Raw genomic sequence first — 19,838 nt, 5'->3', positions numbered from 1 at the left:
CTTAGAATACTAAACTACACATAAGCTTATTTTGGTACCTTCTAGTTTTTAAATTGCTCTGTAATCAATGTAACTGTAACAGCTGGGTGTAGAGTCTGTTCCTCCCTAAAACAGTACATTATATGCCTCACTAGTGCAAGCCTCAAGGATTCTTTCAATGAACATTATTTTGTTAATGTAACAACCATATGTATGCACTTAATATTAACTTTATTATTGTTGTAATATCACACTGATGTATTTTCTTCCAGCTTTAGGTCTTCAATGTGTTTACTGGCTTATTGTAGCTGCACATAGTTAGCTTTGTTGCCTGCCAGCTTTTAAAGAACTTTCCCTGCCTAGGCTGCTGTGTGAGACACTGTATTATTGTGAATATAAGTGCATGCGTCTATGTGCAGCAATACTTTTCTGCTTGTTTTTTGTTGACACACATGCTTGTATTTGTGCATATGCACAAGGAAAATTTGAATTATGACTGGAAATGTTGATGTTCCCAAAATAATCTACTGTATAGTAAGTCACTAATGTTATTGTGTTGTTTGAATGCTTATACATATTGTGTTTTGTTTTAGCTCTCCAGCACATGTAACTACTGTATGTTTATGCATACGCAGTCTTGAATACAGACACATGAGCTTATATTTATGAAAACACAGTATTAATGGAGCCTGCAGACTCATGACAAATATTGCTGTTGGTTTTGTTGTGCCGAATGAAGAACAGGAATGGGTGGTCTGCAGTAAAATGCTCCTCTCGCAGCATGCAGAAGGCGATTATGCCGGCTGTGGCAGCAGCAGCTTCAGTGCCTTCTTCATTCACCTCCACAAAGGACTTGTGCACAACCTGGGACAAGAAGAGGCCAGGTCCTCCATTCATTCCTGACAGGTCAGCTTTGGAGCAGAAAACATCTGCCATGCCTAAGCCAACCAGGTGTGTCTTCAGGTCATAACTATCTTCCAGCTTGAACTTGGGAAGGTGGACATATATATCAGTGTGAGTGTCCATGTTGTCCCTCTTAGTCCACTCCTGGATCTTTTCCCAGGTCAGCTCTTTCTCCAGCTTAGAAACACACAAAACATGTTTAATGGTTTCATAAGCCATTTGTACAACTCTGATCAAGGCATTCATTTGATTTATGGTTTGCATAACTAAAAATAAAACATTTACTGTACAGTTACTGTTTTAGATTTTTGCCCTGATTTTTTCACTGGTTTTTGATGCTCTACCTATAAATGACTTTCTCCAAAAAACATCTGCTGCTATTTTACTTTCTTTTGTCAACAATTTCATGACCACTCTGCTCCACTCTGCTGCATGTACAAAACTTAGGGGGCAAGTCAATCAAACTAAACTCTCTGTAGAGTACCAATTATTTGTAACAAAATGTCATTTAAAGTCAATTTCAAGCTTTTAATAACATGTTAATTAAAGAATGAGGAAGTCAAACCTTCCTGGAAAATAATATGAGCACCGTGGAGGAAGTCTGCCCACACTCTAAAAGATAGTACAGAGAGGAGTACTGTCGGACAAACTGAAAAACACACTACTATCAGCAGGGTGGTCAAAAAAAAAAAGCCTTTTAAATGTGCAAAAATTAGCTCATTAGTGGTATTTAACCAGAAGTCCATCTTGGACTTACTGTGCATGCTCTGAATTTCAATAGTTAAAAACATTTAAATAACTCTGTTAAGCCATTTGTACAACTCTGATCAAGGCATTCATTTGATTTATGGTTTGCATAACTAAAAATAAAACATTTACTGTACAGTTACTGTTTTAGATTTTTGCCCTGATTTTTTCACTGGTTTTTGATGCTCTACCTATAAATGACTTTCTCCAAAAAACATCTGCTGCTATTTTACTTTCTTTTGTCAACAATTTCATGACCACTCTGCTCCACTCTGCTGCATGTACAAAACTTAGGGGGCAAGTCAATCAAACTAAACTCTCTGTAGAGCTGTGTCCACTGTCTTTAGAAAGTTCATGTAAGAATCATGCAGGTCTTCAGGCAGTCTGATGCAGTGTGTGCATTGCATATCATTTTTTCATCTTTTCGCACCCAGGCAACATAGTGACCATGGCTGATGGTTTTCCCTTTGTAAAACACAACTGCCAGAGTTTAAAATGTTTTCCTATAAACTCAAAAACACAGTCTGTCATTCTTGAAATTAGCAAGTGCTGTACTAATTGCAATATCATATAATTTTAATAAACAATATGGGGGATAAGTAAGTCTGTGTTTGAATTTTAAAATGTTGCTATATAAATCTGGTGATATGTACAATATGCTATACTACAACACACATAATAGATAATATACAAATAATAAATAATATACATAAATAACACATGCACACGATGTACTGAAGTGCAATATCATATCATTTTAATAAAGTAACAAACAATATGGGGGATAATGAATAACATGTTTGAATTTTAAAATGGCGCTATATTAATCTGGTGATATGGAGCGGTATGTTTATTTTTTAACTCAGCACAAGTGAGATTCCAAATAAGTAATTTTTGGTAGGAATAAATGTATAAAATGCATTCATGTCTTTAAAAGTAATTTTCATTTTCCAATATTCTTTTAAAAACTGTAAACAGGAGCATGTTATCATTTGTCTTGTTGTCAACCAACATTTTGTTATTCACTCTGCTAAATGTAGACCTCAGTACCTACCTCTAAAAGAAAGAAATCTGTACTGTAACCGTGTCACTGCTTGCAATGATGTACTAGCTACATGCTAGAGCTTGTGTCCCCACCAGTTTAATTTAATCTTAATGGTATAAGTAACACTATACACAGGGTCACTCATTTTTTACGTTTTATTATTTAAAATCAGAGAAGTTAACCTTTTTAATACCGACAGCAACATAGACTTGTTTGTGGAATGGAACGGTATCATTAAACTCCTGACCGTACCATAAAAACAAAAGTGGGAAAATGTATTAATTAAATTTAAAAAAATAAATAAATAAATAAATATTATTAGATTCCCCGGTGTTGAAAGCACAAACACAAAAAACATCACCACTGATTACCACTTTTAATCCAGACAGAAACACAGATGTGACCCATGTGTACTGAACTATATATTCCATGTCTCCCTATTCAGTGCAATGGAACGGTCATAAGCCACTCGGCCTACTAATGACGTCAGACCGTTATCTTTGGGTTTCAATTTCTGTAAAATTGGACCCCCTGCCCACCCCCCCCCCCCCCCCCCCCCCCCCCCCCCCCCCCCCCCCCCCGAATTTTTTAATACAAGAATCATCTACGCTATACTAAGTTTCACATACGGCCTTTCATTTTCATACAAGGAATGTTTCCTTCATTTTCTATACTTTTTGAGATACAGTTGTATAAAAAAAGCGTCTCTAAGAGAAAAAAAAAAAGAAAAACAGCTGTTTTTTATGCCACTCTATTTAAAAAAATATTCAAACAATTGCTACGGGGTTTGTTGAGCTTGCCAATCCAACCACACAAAAATGTTCATCCAAAGTGGTGGGGTTTTACCCCTCCTTTGAGCTAGTTGTAAAATTGTCTTTAAACAGGACCTTTGCTCAAACCTTACTATGTCTGCGTGACCGTATATATACTGCATTACTTCAATTTGGCGACGCCCTTGTATTGACGCCACACCCAGTCATATATCTGCGTTATAATCGAGGCCGCCCTCGATTAAACGCAGCTATCAATAAAGAAACAGTAAGGTATTTATTTCTCCGCCAACTAAAAAAAAAATAAAAAACAGAAAACAAATAAACAAATAAACATGCGACACTGACTATCTACATGTACTCCTCGAAGAGCTGGGAGCCTCAATCTAGCACGTATATTACAAACTAATGTACACACACATATTAAGCACATTTTATTTCATGGTAGTACAGTTCTGAAAGAAAATTCAAGATAAACTACATAGAGAACAGCAGTCCTTCTGAAGTTCTTATAGGTGGCTTTGTTTTTAGTTCAATTGTAATTCCTGTACTCAATCTCCTACAAACTAAAACAATGTGCTTACTATCTATGAGAAGATTTAGTTTCGGTTTCTCTTGCACAGAGATTACAAACAATCAAGTTACAGTGAGAATAAAAACATCCGAATAGGATATATTGTAGTTTTTACAGAAATCAAATTTATATTCCGAGGTAATTTTTGGTGCAGAAAAACAACTACCTCACACTCTTGGATTTAACTGCCACACCAGCATTGTCCCGCCCCTTAACAACCAATACACACTCCTGATTCCCTGGTACAGTACTCCCCATGACCTAACTCCTACAATAGGCTATCAGTAACTGTCACAGATAAATGTGCTGTAGTTAAAGTAGGTTAGCCACTCACACTGCTACATACAGGTAGGCTACCATATTACAGAAAATATGCAACCGCGATACTTCTAAAATGTCATAAGTCATGTAATAAAATATTGCAGCGTTACTACTCATCAATTACTGGAAATACTTTGCTACTGCAATTAGCTACTGATTATTAAAATAGTGAAAACTATGAATCGTTAAAATAGTTTTCAGTACATATGGCTGTTTTAGGATATACATTTGCCTCAGTGTTACTTTTTCACATGTTGTTTTATTGGCCTTTTAATTTTTCAACTTCCTGCTATCAACTTCCACTTTCACTTGTTAATGGGAAGTTCAGCGAAGTTAAGCAAATTTTATTTGATCAACTTGTAGTTCTGCAAAGTTGAGCTGTGGGAAGCTTGCAAACCTCACCCTAAAAACATACTTCCAGGGAAGTATGTCAACATACACACACAACTTCTGTAAAAGTGCACTCGTACCTGTTGCAATCCAGTGGAGTTATCTGCCATCTCACTCGGCAGTAGAACGATCATACTGAGCTCTTTCTCAGCATATGGTAGCTCCAGGACTTGGAGTTTCAGTTCAGGAACATAATTGAAGGGAAACTTCTCCTTCTGATACATCATTGTGACTGGTTTACTTTCATTCTAAAAAGAACATTACCATTGGAAAACAATCTAACATTACTGATGTGTGTAGTGTTGACCCAATCAATATACTTGGAAAGAGCATTTGTAGGAAAATATTAATTTAGGCAATAAACAGAGCAATTATTCAATTAGTACATCATCAATGATACATTTGCTCTGTTATTTTACAAATTAGTATTTTACTGCAGCTAAATTGTATTTAAATTGGCCCCATATTGTGTCAGGTACTGTACACACACAAAGGCTTGTTTGAATGTTAAATTCAATGTCAAAATAAAGAATTAAGTTATTACTATTGCTGCCAAAGACCTAAAATTAAAATCTGTAGTAAAAAAACAAAACAAAAAAATAAGGACCATGCATATGGGAAGTTAAGAACCATTTGTAAATGCACATCTGTCTTATTTGAAATGGTGAAGGAACAAATGATTAAAATTTAGGAAAGTCATGGGTTAGTGTTATTATTACTTGTCAATAAATCATGGGAATATTCAAAGTTAAAACACAGATACTGGAAATTGTATAGATACATACAGAGATAAACAGTAGATGTGTTTGTTGCTTTCAGTCAAGAATTCTTCAAGCTCTACTTGCCTTATTCAGTTTGAAGGGCATTTCTTTAGTATTCTTTTCATCAAATTTGTTCAGCCAGTTTCCTTTGAAATAGATTGCATTCACCAGTACCAGTCTTGTGAGGCTGTTGATTGATCCCTCTTTCAGTAAGTCCTTAATTTTACCTTTGGAGAGGGACATAATTTTGACTTGTTTCTTGATCAAATTTCACCGGGCTTTTCCTGTGGTTATTCTATGCATTTACCATAGTTTACCCTGGTTTGGCAGGTTTATTAACATGCTTTACCATATCTCACTATTCTTTACAATGTGTACCTATGCTGTTTTATTCCACCGGTAAACTTTAATAACGGTCCACACCTCTATTTACAAATTTGTAGAGTTTCACCCTTTGAAACTTTTCTCTGGGTACATCTTCAAAAACAAGGACAACCTTTTCAGAAGAGGAATCCAATCAACCCATTCATCCGTCTTGGTTTCAGTGGCTATCTTTGTATGAGCTCATTTGAAGTGACAATCCTTCTTAGGTACCTGAATATTTTTTTTCTCGGATTCACTCAATACTTGTTTAATAGTGATGTTAGAAAACTAAATACAATGGTGGAATGCCTGTTTACTTTTTTCTCTGGTCTGTCTGAACAGCAAGTGACTGAGTCAATGACAAAGCCTGATTCGACTGTGTTAGACCAATAGTTGATTGCCAGAGGAAACATTTTGACAGACCGAAAAGACCTGTATTGAAACAAGTCTTCTGACATACAAAGTACCCCAGCAAGTAATGTTGGTATCCTGTATATTTGTTTTGAACATTGTAAAAGCAAACATGAAATCAGGAAATGAGACGCAAGTGGTAACAATGCCAGACTGCAGAGGACTTTCACTTTACATATTCTACTGAGTATAAAAAGCTCCTTTATAATGACCTACCTTCTGTCTGGCTTTCTACCCACTGGTTGACCTGCTGCCTCGCTTCCTCTGTGGCACCAATGAAATCCACAGCTGCTAGGTCTGCACTGTAGAATTTCAAAGTGGACTCCAAGAATTCCTACATTTTGAATGCAGACAGTATTTCTGAAACAAAATGGCTGAATTCTACAGACAATAACACAATTTGTTGTAGGGATGGGCAAAGGTCTTTGTTCCAACCACATTAGAGCCATGTTCTAAAATGTTTAACTGTAGAGGGTCGTAAAGTAATTTATTCTTTCGTTGCATTTGTTAAAGCTGGAGTGGAAAGGTTTTGCAGAGCACCACCCATCTTCTCAATCTTCTGAATTACAAAATATGACCTGTTATAGATACTGGAATTAAAAATGAATACCCCCTCTACTCAAACTATAATTAACAGACATATGGTGGCAGGTGTAATCTATCCAACTGACCTTAAGAAAGCTGAACGTCTTCTCTCCGTACAGACGGTTAGCAAGTTTCAGCAAATAGGAAGCACCAGGTTTGTTGATGTCAGCACTCAGTGTCTGAAAACCAGAGTGCACGTCCGTGGTCTTTTCAAAATGGAGTGCCTGTCAAGAACATTTGAATCAAAGCAGATCTAAATCAGGCTTAATAATAAACAGTTGGTAAAACACACAGGGAGATAAAGCGTTAAGGTGTGCTAAGCAAATGTGTGAGGTATGGCTAGGAAGTATGGGAAATGTTTATACTCTCTTTTAAAAAGAAGTAAAATCCGCTAAAAACATCTAAACGCCCATCATACACAATGAAACACGTTTCTACAAATTTCTTTAGGAAACACCGCTATTGTAAAGTCACAGAAACAGCAACAGAAACAGCATTTATATTGTATTGATGGTGTATTGAGTCCACTGTGACATATTGCACACATCTTGTAAAAAAAAAAAAAAAGTAAATAATGCTCTCCCCCAATTTTTTTAGCTTCTAGTGTTACAATACTCAAATCCAAAGGACCATGCAATTCAGACCAGACCACTTAATTAGCCTGTCATAACTTTCATACTGTAAACTCAGTAAATTATGTATAAAGCCGCAAGAAACTAAATTCCCACTTTGGACTGCATTGACAGTCAAAGTATCTGGAATTTCAATTGTATGTAGCTTTTGTGAAGCACAAAACAGGTCAAAGTTGAAATAGGGATATCTGCCTCTTGTCATGCTCTGTCACAGAAAAAAAAAAAAAAAAAAAGACTTCAGCAAAGGGACTGGGCAAGTGGTCAAAAGACAGAGCCATTAAAGATTTTCTAAAACAAACAAATTAATCTTCCTTTACCCAACATCTTCTCATTTACTGCACCTGTACTTTGTGCCAGAATATTATTTAATACAAAATCAACTGACAACTGGAATAGAAGCACACTTGGTCCTTCTCACAGGCTGTGCACACAAAGGTAATCTGAAGTTAAACAGTAACTAATGCTGCAATAAAATGTAATGTTTACTTTAACATATTCCTGTCTTTATTGGGTGTTCCAGGGGAACGGCAACAGCTTCTCTAGTTAAATCTGTACCTGGGAGACACCTACGTGAACAGTGGCAGGTAAAGGGCCAAACCCTGCTCTGACTTACTTGCTGTTTTCAGATACAATTCAGATGGTCTTGCTTGTTTAGTGATTCATTCTCTCCCTATACCTCTAAGCAGCAAGTCGCTAGCAAGCCCCCTAGTCAAGGTAGTTAGGATAAGTGAAGTCACAGAGTGAGCATTATGTGGGATCCCAAAACAACTCTCAATAACAATATATAAGACTGGGTCACAATTTAAACTTCTACCAAAAAATCCCAGTAGCATGTTGCGATATTTGCCAGCATATAAGTAGATACAGACAGCAAGATATAGGTCATCAATTAAGCATGAAGCATTCCCAAGTACAACACTACCTTACCTTGGCCATCTGAGCAGCAGTGTTTCCTTTGGCCCCAAGATACACCATTGCTAGAGCTGCTGTGATGCTCAAAGGAGAAAAGAAGGTGTTGCCACTGGGATTGGTTTCATTGATCTTTCTGAAGAGGTCCAGGGTAAACTGGGTATTGGCAACACTGAGACTTTCTACATGCGACATTTCTGAAATTACAAAATAGACAATTACAATGGTTCTATTCACCTTGCTCTATGCTGTAAACAAACACATAAATAAATAAACAAAAAATACAGCTCACATGCAATAAACCGCTGTAAATGGAGAGTCTTTTTATAAATAACCTACATCCCTTTATTGTAAAGTCCAACAGTTTACTGTCTGCACTCCTAAATTATGATATTTTCTATAAACCTGTGTCAGAGTAGACTGTCTTTCATGAACCCTTCCATGTTTTACTGTGTTCCTAATCAAATATAAAGCTCTGAAAAAAAACAAAAAAACAGCCATGCAACAAAAATACAGATGTATAGAAAGTGTTACTTAACTGTGTACATGTGTGTTATCTGCGTGCGTGCGTACGTACGTACGTACGTACCTCTATATTGAGACTCAATAATATCCTACATTCTGTTGCATCTTCCTGTAGTTCTCGCTAGGTATGAGACGGGTACGCTAACTAAACTAAATAATACTGGTTGGTTGTAAACCGTTATTTTTATTTTTTTTTTACTTATCATTAACGAGTCCTTAATCTACAATTGAAAGTGTCTATACAAGCTTAAAAAAAAAAAACTGCTACTGTGGATTCCTAAACAAAATGCAAGCAAGCCACTTTTACCTATAGTGATCTGCATTTCTCTGCTGGTAATAGCACAGATTTTACGACCGATATTTATCCAAAACGTGATTGTATGTTTGAAATAAATAAATAAACCACTTACTTGTCGTTTTCTGTTCCTTTTTGCTTCTGGCCACAGTTCCTGGTCCACAGGCAATTGAAACTAAGACTGCGGATGAACACTAGAATACTTAAAGGGGGTGTGGGAAGCGGGTTGTTTCCGGATAAATACCTAGGTACTAGTCACAAGTTGTGAAATAGAAAGATGTGTGTTGAAGGTATAAGAGGCCATAAACAGAGTTTAAAGTCGGAGAAGTTGAATTCTTAAGATAAGAAAACGATTCAGAATCATCAGCAAATCAGCTTTCACCCTATGCTATAGTGGGCATTAATGACGGGATTTGTTGACAAATAACCGGTGTGGTTAGGCTATTTCATGTACACATTTGGGTGTGTTGGACCCTTTTATCGTGTCCTTATATATATACAGAAATATATATATATATATATATATATATATATATATATATATATATCTATATGGGTAAGGTTATTGTCATAACAGTAAGTATGCGTGTTTTTTAGCAAGAGCACTTTCATTTGTTTGAAACCAATTTTTCACAAAATAAATTATTTACTTGTAGTCAAACAAGTACTTCATAGTATTTATTATATATATATATATATATATATTATATATATATAATATATATATATATATATATATACATCGCATTTTAATATATATTATATATATATATATTAAAATGTGTATTGAGTAAATCATTGGTGTATATCAGTGCGTCTGTGTGAGAATGCTTTTGTTCTGTTACTGGGGGATATGTTTTGTCTTTTCCACTTAGTTGGTGGAAAGCCTATCTTTTGGTGGCTGGCAGAAAGTACACAGCCCCGTGTGATACCATTACAGACTGCTCCCCTAAAACCAAAGGACTATGGGCACAACGGGACAGACTGGCACTCCGGGAGGAGGTGCTGCATCGACGCAGGGTGAAGCCGACATCCAGAGAAGGGCAGTGGCTGCTGGTGGTCCCTCGAACACTCCAACTCACCATCCAGAGCTCTGATATCCTTATCCTCTTCTCTGTGTCGGACAGCAGTAACAGGTTCATGCTTGTAGTGATGGAGTACTTTTCTAAGTGGTAAGCTCTGGCAAACCAGGAGGTGGGCACAGTCGCAGATGCCCTGACTGAAGGGTTCAACTCCCGCTTTGGGCCACCCCAGGGGGCTGCACTCTGCCTGGGGATCAGGCACCACCCCCTTTCACCCACAAAGCGGCGGGTTGGTGGAGCTTTCCGCCCAACTGGCCATTGCTTATAGCCACCTTCAGCTGTTTCTGGCTGCACGCCAGCCCTGTTGATGAAGGAGGAAGCTTCAAACCCCGGCCGAACTACTGTTCAGACACCCTACTGATGCAGAAGTACTGCCGCCAGGAATGGAGTAAGTCCGCCACCTGCGGGACAGACTGGACAGTGCCCACCAGTTGGCCCGGGACCGTCTTCAAGCCGCAGAAGAGTAATTATGAGGGAGGGAGAAGGACCAGCTCTTCCAGGTCTGAAAGTCCGTCTGGGTCTAAGGTGCTTATCCGGCTTTCGCCAAGATAAGCACAAAGTAAGACTTAGCTTTACAGTAAACTAATGTGATCCATCTGCATCTCCATCCATTTGTGTTTCTTTCCATCTGTTGAGTGGTGTTGATGGCTGAAGTGTAATGCTGGCTCCAGGGATCAGCTTATTTTGCCTCCCCAGCTCATCAGCACACACAACGGCTGCGATGCTGGCTCCGGGGATCAACCACAGTGTGGTCTCCCCAGCGCATCAGTACGACAACCGTCTGGATTGAGCTAAGTAGGGTACATTTCTGGGGTCTTCAAGTGGGGACCTTCTGTCCTTGGTGTTTCATCGACTAGCCCACAACACCTCAAGAGGGCTCAACAGTGACTCTGGCGTCCCAGCATTACCCCCCCCTCCGTCCCCCCTCAGCTCAGCCCAGCTTACCTACCCGTACATCAGCGTTGCTTTCTTTCTATTGTGCTTGAGATCCACATCCAGAATCTTTCTGTTTCAACTACAGCCAGTTGCTGCTCCTTTCTGCTGCTTCAGATAAGTTCTTCACTGTGCGACGCAACTCTCGGCCACTGAACCTGACATCTCTGAGAATCAAGTTGTAGAGTATGCCACAAATCCTCGACAACCCACCTCCACTGGGTAAACACGGACTCTCCATCCTTGCTGTCGCGCTTCAGCAGGTAGTTGAGCATACAGAAGTTTCTTCCTCTCATAAGCCTCATCCACAGCATCTTCCCATAGCACTGTTAATTCTACCAGATGAACAAGGCGTGCTGATCCAGACCACAAGACAATGTCTGGTCGAAGGTTAGTGGTGGCAATCTTAGGTGGAAAAATAAGCCATTGACCAAGATCTGCCAGCAACTTCCTTATTGGTCAGGTTAAACTTGTCTTCCAATGTGAAGGCCAAACATCGCAGCACCTGGTCATGGCACCAAGTTAACCGTCCTTGGCTAAGACCCACCTTACATCCTGTCAAAATGTGCCTTAATGTTGCAGCTGATGAACACGAAGGACATGAGGGATCCTCACCCACCCTACAAGTTCAGATAATCTGGCTGGTTGATTTTCTTTGCAGCTTAATACAATTGCACATATTCTCTGTGTGGGTCTGTCCCTAAGGAATGTGTAAGTACCTAGTGTGTATTTGTAACAAAATAAAACAAAACAAATTATTTCTAAACAAATTATATCAATACACAGTCCCACTTTTAGATACTTTTGTGACTCCACTTACACTCGAACCGCACTCACACCCCACTCACACTCACACCCCATTCGCACTCGCACGCACACTCACCCTCATCCTCACCCACAGTCTCCACAGCACTAAACATACAGGCCAAGTACAGCCTTTAATACCCACCGGCCACAGTAAAACTGAATTGAATAATGGATTCATTGGCCCACCAATCAAGGTCCACATGTCTCAAATAAAGTATAGAAATAAAGTATTTTAAACAAGGCACAAACTATTTCCTGGGGTTAGAACACACATTTAACTGAAACACTTTTAAACATTTACATTAAAAGTACATGCATTTAAATGTGAAAATAAAGATAATATTGATGTAGCTGATGTAGATCTGTGTTTGAGCTGATTGGATCAGGGCTGTATAATTAAGGGAACACATGACTCCCAGTCCCTTTGCAATCAGAACAGATAGTCCTTTATGGGCCAAAACCGGGGGCACCATTGTCCCTCTTGTCTGCCCATGTAGGACTGCAGCACTCAAGGCAGCCGTCCTTATCACCACCCAGCTCATCCCTCACTCCAACAATCAGCACCAAGGTGGCTGCCATGGACTGGGTGACCAAAACAGGATGACCCAGCCTCCCATCTACAGGCTCCTGGACAAACTGTGACAGCTGGAACTCCACCCGTCACAGGCACAACCAGCTCTGGAGTACCTGGAGCTGGTTCTGGTTGCTGTAGTTTTTTTCAAACGACATCTGCAAACAGAATATGACTATATATAAAAATTGCATAGTTCATTGCAAGTCTTCTAGCTTCTACCCCTTTGTTATTTGTTTATGCAACAAATATAGCAGATGTGCAGCATAGTCAACAACAGTAATATAAGAATTTAGTGTGTATAATGTTTGTTTTTTTTGTTTTTTTTTTAAATGATGACCCCAGTCAGTGGAGTGGTGCTAAAACTTTACATTATCTTATACACAAACCTTGAAACTAGCTGTGTACCTGCACTTTTTAATAGCATGCTTATTTATGGGCCCATTCTTTACAAGCTGAAACACAAGCACGACTATACCTTTCTGTAAATAAACTATATGGCTGTGTGACAGAGAGACTCAGAACACAAGGAAGCTGCAATTCAGCACACATGTGCACTTTTAATAATAACACAAATAACAAAACAACAAACAAAAGACAGGAACAGACAAATAGGCACGGTAGCCAAACAATAGGTTTAAACAAAACAAGACAAACACTTTATCTACAACACCGTGTGGTTTCAGGCCAAGCCGTCACTTCCATGTAAACATGGCCCAGAAGTCCACTAAACCCCAACAATACCGTATTTAAAATTACAAACACTAACCTTCACCTCTCACCAACATCAGCTCTAGTCATTCTAAATTATCACCTGTGAACACCTATTTTATACACCCATGGCTGGAGCCTAATTCATCATTTAATCATTTATTCACTTGTCAGCTCCAGTCACATTCCCACATGTTTTGACAGGGAGAAATTTACCCCCCTCCCTGCCATTCCCCACACAAACACACACACACGTGCACCGGTAGGGTTTTCACCCTGCCAAGGTGTCACAGACATTAGCACTGATTTTGGACTACCTTACCTAAGTTAATATTTGGTAGCTCAAGACTAGTGTTAACTGGGGGCTGTAAAGCCAAATGTTAGAATGACAAACACGTCTTACGTGCCTGGTTGCAAGGACCGTGGTTTGGTACTGTGGTTTTAGCATTTACAACTTGTAAATGTGCAGTTCCTAAAACAGGCTTACATAACCCTTGATGCAGCAAGGTCGCATGTCATGAACAGGAATTAAAAATGAATTTGGAGGTACACCAAAAAGAAAAGTGGCAAGGTCATGTATCCAAATACACTGGACAAGACACTGCATCGGACATTACATAGCATAACATAACGTCTTTAGGAAGTACTGTTCTATAACAATGTATTCTTAAAATAAATGACCTGTTCGCTGTTTTTGTTTTTTTGGTTTAACATTTCACTATTTATCTTTATGTATTTTAATAATATTTGGTTTTGCATTTTCATGAATTCTTATTTCTTAAATCCACTTCAAGGTTTAAACACTTTTAATTGATGTAAACTATCACTAAGTGTAGAAGTGGGTTTCACGAATTGTTTAATATAGTCTGTGATTTTAATTTGAGAAGGCTGACTGTGATTAACTAGGTGGGTTATATAAAGAGGGACCTGTATGAATGTGAGGGCAGGTGGTTGAGCTAGGTGACATGTGACAGACGGCAGGTTGCTGTTGTTCTGGTCTTTTATTTCTTTGTTTTATGCTTCCTTTTTTATACCTTTGGCCACTCTCCAATTAACAGAAATTACCTAATTGGGGAATGGTCATACCTGTGATTACTGTCAAGGCTAGATTTAACCCTATGCCTGCCAACCTAACATTCCCACACACACACACACTACTCTGGGTTCTTGCCAGGAATTCTGTAGAGCCGGGCGGCAGAACACTATAGCCGGGAGCCTTTTCAACGGAAAAATAAACTTGCCTTACCATAAATAATATAATACAACAAAGAATTTGAATAATTTCATTGACTGTATCTGGTTACACTTTTTTATGTTCTTCATTTTCTTTTTCACTTCTGTTTTAGCTTAATTATTGAGATTATTGCATCGTTTAAATAGTTTTTTTTATGTTAAGTTTCCAGGGTATTTTATTAATGCACGTCTATTTTTGTTTTTCGCTGTGCTACATCTTTTGAACTGTTCATTTTAACAATTTTTTTTTTACACCTCAGAACTCATACAGGTTAATTGCATGATTAAATGTAATAATCCAGCACTTAAGCATTTGTGTATCAGCTGACAAGTTCAGCTGATACATCGATCGCTGGTTTCTTTTGAAAACTGCATTAATTTTCACTATTTTTGCTTTGAAAATAATCTTTTTTTTTTTTTTTTTTTTTTTGCAGTAATTTTTAACGTTTTAGCCTCTTGCAATGCTTACCACAGAAAACCCGCCCCTTCAACTGTTAGGTTAAATGTTGTGTCAAGACATAACACAGCTGTCATGTGGTTCCAAGATTTTATTTTTTTTTCAGCCAGCTATGGCTGAAAAATGAAGAAACTTTTCAGAAATCTGCATCTTAAATAAAAGTGACACTATTTTGCTGGTGAGTCAGTTGTTTGTCAAATTGTTAAGAACTCTCTCACACACATACCTGGCAGTGAAGTAGCAGAATGCTACAGTACCATGCAAGAGATTTAATTAAAATTCAAAAACCCCACTCAAACCTCAGATAGATCGGCTGTCTTTTTAGTGTTATTTAAAAACCCTGTAGTATTTATAACATATATACAATATAACAATATAACAGCCAGCACTTCAGGCTGTGCCGGATCTACTGTCACAGGAGCTGCAAACTGCCAAAATATGTCTGCTTGGCAAGTGGTGCACTGATATGTGCAGACTTTCTGACTGACAGTCAGGCAACAGGAGTAGAAAGTGATGACATTTCCGCTAAAAGAGACAGATGATGATAATTATGGTTTATAAGACATTGCATCACACATTGCTGCTTATTCAAGTGCTTATTTTTGTTCTCCTTTGTACTGTATATTCAGGAATAGTTTAATCAGCAAAGAGATGTCAATAAATCGCTTGTTCTTTTTCTAACTGTCCCTTCTTTTCTAGTTCTTAATTTCATGTCTGAGCAAAAATGCAAAAAAATACAAGGGTTGCTGATTAAAATTCTTTCTGCCAGTCACTTCTAACATATTCTCTCAGAAAGGAAAAAGTGACAAAGGGTAAGACAGATTACATAGAAGCACACTGCACCTGCAAGTAAATGACTGGGGCCATGGTTATTCTTTCCCATCATAGGTTACCTAATGTCGCATGATGAATCCCCAGAAACCCTTTCTGATAACCCTAAATGCCTTCCTTAGACAAAAAGGTATCAAAAGATGAGATGATAGTGGAAATTTGGCATAAAAATACACTGTCAACTAATATTTGAGTAAAAGTGAGTGCTTGCAAATTGTGTATTAAGACAAAGTAGACTAAAGAAGCTACCAATAGCAAACCAGTGAAGAGAATTGAACGCACTGGTAAATGCATGTTAGACTAGCTTAACTCTCAATTTTAATAGCCTGGCTTAACCAATAAAGATTTAATGGGAAATTGATATCTACTGGCAAATTCAGGGGCATGGTTGAAAATGTGGTGATAACATAGATTTGGCAAAGAGTTATGCACCGCTATCACCTATTTTCTATCTCTAGGGGTCCAGACCTTGGTAAAAGTTATTTGTATGTATTTTACTGTTTAATGTATGTGTTAGGACCCCAACCTGAAATACGCCCAAATCTAAAATCGGGTCGATCCCATCAGGTTGGGGTTAAATTTTTAGAACCCCAAAATCTTTTTGTGTTCGGGATGGGGATGTCTTGCGAATGACCCCATCGCGATGCAGAACATTCACTTGACCTGAACCCAATCTGAAGACCATCCGAAAACACAAGCAGTGAGCGGCAACATCACAGTGAGTCGCTCTTCTAATTAAAGCTACAGTACAACATTAGCAGCGCAGTACACAACACAACACATCAAATAGCAACCTACATATTCGATGTTTGTTTAATTCTAACAAATAATGAACTTATTAAATCTGTCTTGGAAACTTTGCATTGGATACCTTTCAAATATTGGGTTATTTTTAAGATTCTTCTGTCTTTCAAGGCTGTCTGTGGAACTGGCCTTAAATATTTATTGGACTTGATACATCCCTACATGTCAGTTGCGCTCTTCAAGCTCAGAGCTGCTGGCTGCTCCCTTGACCAGGTGTGTCACTCTGGGAGCTGCTGGCTGTTCCCTAGACCAGGTGTGTCACTCTGGGATCAGTTTCTTCACTAGTGCTCCTGAACTTTGGAACTCGTGAGAGGCTCTCATTCTCTTGAGAAATGTAAAGCACTGCTAAAAACACATTTGCTTTTTCTAGCCTTTGGTAATAGGGAGATGTTTTTAATGTAAATCATTTTATAATGTTTGTAATCATGTTTTTATTTTAGTTATGACATTGTACTTTGTATTTATTTTTGTAAAGCACTTTGGGATGACATTGCCATGAAAGGTGCTATATAAAAATACATTGATTGATTGAAATATTGTAACCTGGCCAAAACAATAGAAAATACATTCCAACAATATGTTAGCTTGATATATTGTCAGAGTAGCCCAAAATGTGTCAAACTATGGTACTTTGGAAATAAAATAAATAAATACATACATACAGACAAAGCAGACCTATGGTTTCAAATAAAATGGTCAAAGTTGTGTACAATTCCACCCATAGATCATGTTTATTTAGTTATTAATGTTATTATTTGTTAGAATTAAACAAATGTTGGCTATGTAGGTTGCTATTTGATGTGTTATTTTATTGTGTTGTGTCCTATGCATTTAATGTGATACTGTAGCTTTAATTAGAAGACTGAATCACACTGTAGCGTTTCTGCTCCTGATTAACTCCCCTATCAGAGTTAAACTGAATAAACTGCTTGCTAGGAGACATGCCACATTAGTTAAACTAAACTGCAAGCAAAGGACAGAATCTAATATGCAATATTCTGCTCACAAATAAAACTCCTGAATTAAAGACATCTGGCAGCATTTTTAAAATTGTGTTAATAAAGTATTCGGAAAATGTAGCACGGTTAAGTATTGCTTACTACTATATTTGACTTGTAGGGTTACATTGTAGCTGTACTGCTGAGCATTCTCCTTTTACTAGAATAGGGGAGAAGGCGGCCAGCTGAGACAAGAGGTAAGTTGAGACACCACCCACAACTTCCTGTCACATGATTCCTTAACAGTAGCATAGCCATGTAATTAATCCACCCCCTGTGTGTGGAAGCTTTCACGATATATCATTTCAAGTTGTCAGACTTTTGTTTTTCACATCCTGAGGTAATTTCTGAGGAATTGGATATTTTGACTCTTAGTACAAAGAAATAAAGCACATACTATGTGAACTGTTGTGTTTCTGTACAGTGTCATTTGTTTATAACAGGTATAATCCATTTTTGCCTTCAAACAAATTGTGGGGCAGGGGTATGGAGGGTAGGGGGGTGGGGTGGCGATTTAAAATATGTCTCAGTCTACACTGTAAAATTAAATACTACTGATAATAATAAAGTTAAACACTTAATTATTGGTATGCTTTTACTATGAAGGGCAGTCGCACATGATTCCATAGTACGCCTAGTCCATTTAATTTAAAATCTATTTTGTGTATTTATTCTCCTGACATCTATTACTATGCTTACTGTAACCTGACTTTGGAAAGCACTTTGAGATGGAAAGGTTCTATTAAAATAAAACTGAATTAAACTGAATTGAATTCCATATTTTTTCATACATAGTAGAGACATACAATGTATACTATATTTATTATTAGGTGTATAGTAGTAGTAAAACTACTGTTATTATTTAACATTTTATATAAAAAAAAAGCTTTTCATTGATATGTTGTATTAAATGCATATTAAAACACATGCACAAGAAACAGTAATTGGTATATTTTAATGGCTGGAATCAGCTGGCTTCATTAAATGTTTTTTTCTTTTTTTTTTTTTTTTTTAACTATTTTATAAAATACTGTCTGTAATATTGTGAAATTTAAATGTCGTATTAGTGTTTAGAGTTTTTTTTATGAGTGAAGATTTAGAAGACATCTCATTTTTTTGTTTTTTTTTTTTTTTTTTTTTTTAGTTAAAATATATGTTTATTTGGATCCATATGTTGTTTTTTTTCTGACTTTATGTGAACGAAAAGACACAAAAGCGCCCGTTTTCCCTTTGGAAATAGTGATATTTTGATATTTACCTGTCCTGGTCACAAAAGCAAAGTTTGTGGGGAATAATAGCCATTTTCTATACTTTTGAGGCATAAGCAATTAGGAAATAACACTTACTACCCAGGAACAAAAAAAAAAAAAAAGTGTTATACATTGTACTGTATTAAATAATTTGTTTTCTGCATTGTCCATTAATAAATGTGTTTTTAATGGAATCATGTTGCCCATTTCATGTTTATTCTATACTGTCTCAACTTGCTTCGTGCATGGGGTAAGTTGAGACACTTGCTCATTCATTTTTATTTGAACTTATTTGTAACTTTGACTGTAAATCCATGTTGTTTGTGAAGAAACCAAAGTTCTGTATGGTGCAAAGTTTCAGCCTGCTGTAGACATCATTTGTCCTATATGCAGCGTTTTCCAAAAATCTCAACTCGCCCGTCTCCCCTACAGTACTATAGTGTTCATTATAGTACTTTTTTTATAAGAGACAGAGCCACTGCTGACTTTGAATACATAAGTGAAAATAAAATCTGGAAAAATAAATATCAACAGCAAAAAAAGGACTTGTAAGAATGTAATGCATGTTTAAAGCCTTGTTTATTCCAACTGGTCAGCAGAATTATTCAAGATTACACACTGTGGTGATATAAGAGTTATGCCGTCCGATAAAATGTCAGTCCATTATCCACGTTTTAAATACCCTTTTCCTTATAAAAAACACCTCATTATGGGTTTTATATACAGTGCTCCCTAGCTATAAAGGGGGTCTTGGGGGACACATAATAAGAGTGTTATAAACAGGGAGGAGGTGGGAGCGCTGAAGGACACATCACAAAACACATCTGACTAAATACAAAATAAAATAACTCCCTCTCTATAATGCACATATAGTGAAGCAAAAATGTAACTCTGTGATTTAACCATGCATAAAGCACCATGTAATCAACGCTACATTTATTTTAAAAAGAA

General features: G+C 37.4%; 1 protein-coding gene across 1 annotated transcript; it reads right to left on the bottom strand.

The window, feature by feature from the left end:
* Nucleotides 1–642: 642 nt before the first annotated feature.
* On the bottom strand, nt 643–9,580 carry LOC121308996 (leukocyte elastase inhibitor-like). Its single transcript, XM_041241786.1, has 7 exons — nt 9,326–9,580; nt 8,409–8,587; nt 6,936–7,073; nt 6,481–6,598; nt 5,575–5,717; nt 4,810–4,977; nt 643–1,059 (listed from the first exon to the last, which is right to left on the bottom strand). The coding sequence occupies exons 2-7, from the start codon at nt 8,583–8,585 to the stop codon at nt 643–645; spliced, it is 1,161 nt and encodes a 386-aa protein (XP_041097720.1). The 5' UTR covers nt 8,586–8,587; nt 9,326–9,580.
* Between the last annotated feature and the right edge of the window lie 10,258 nt (nt 9,581–19,838).

The sequence above is a fragment of the Polyodon spathula genome, chromosome 3 (genome assembly GCF_017654505.1).
Source record: "Polyodon spathula isolate WHYD16114869_AA chromosome 3, ASM1765450v1, whole genome shotgun sequence".
Taxonomy (NCBI): Eukaryota; Metazoa; Chordata; class Actinopteri; order Acipenseriformes; family Polyodontidae; genus Polyodon; species Polyodon spathula.
This window is presented reverse-complemented; position numbering and strand designations above follow the sequence as displayed.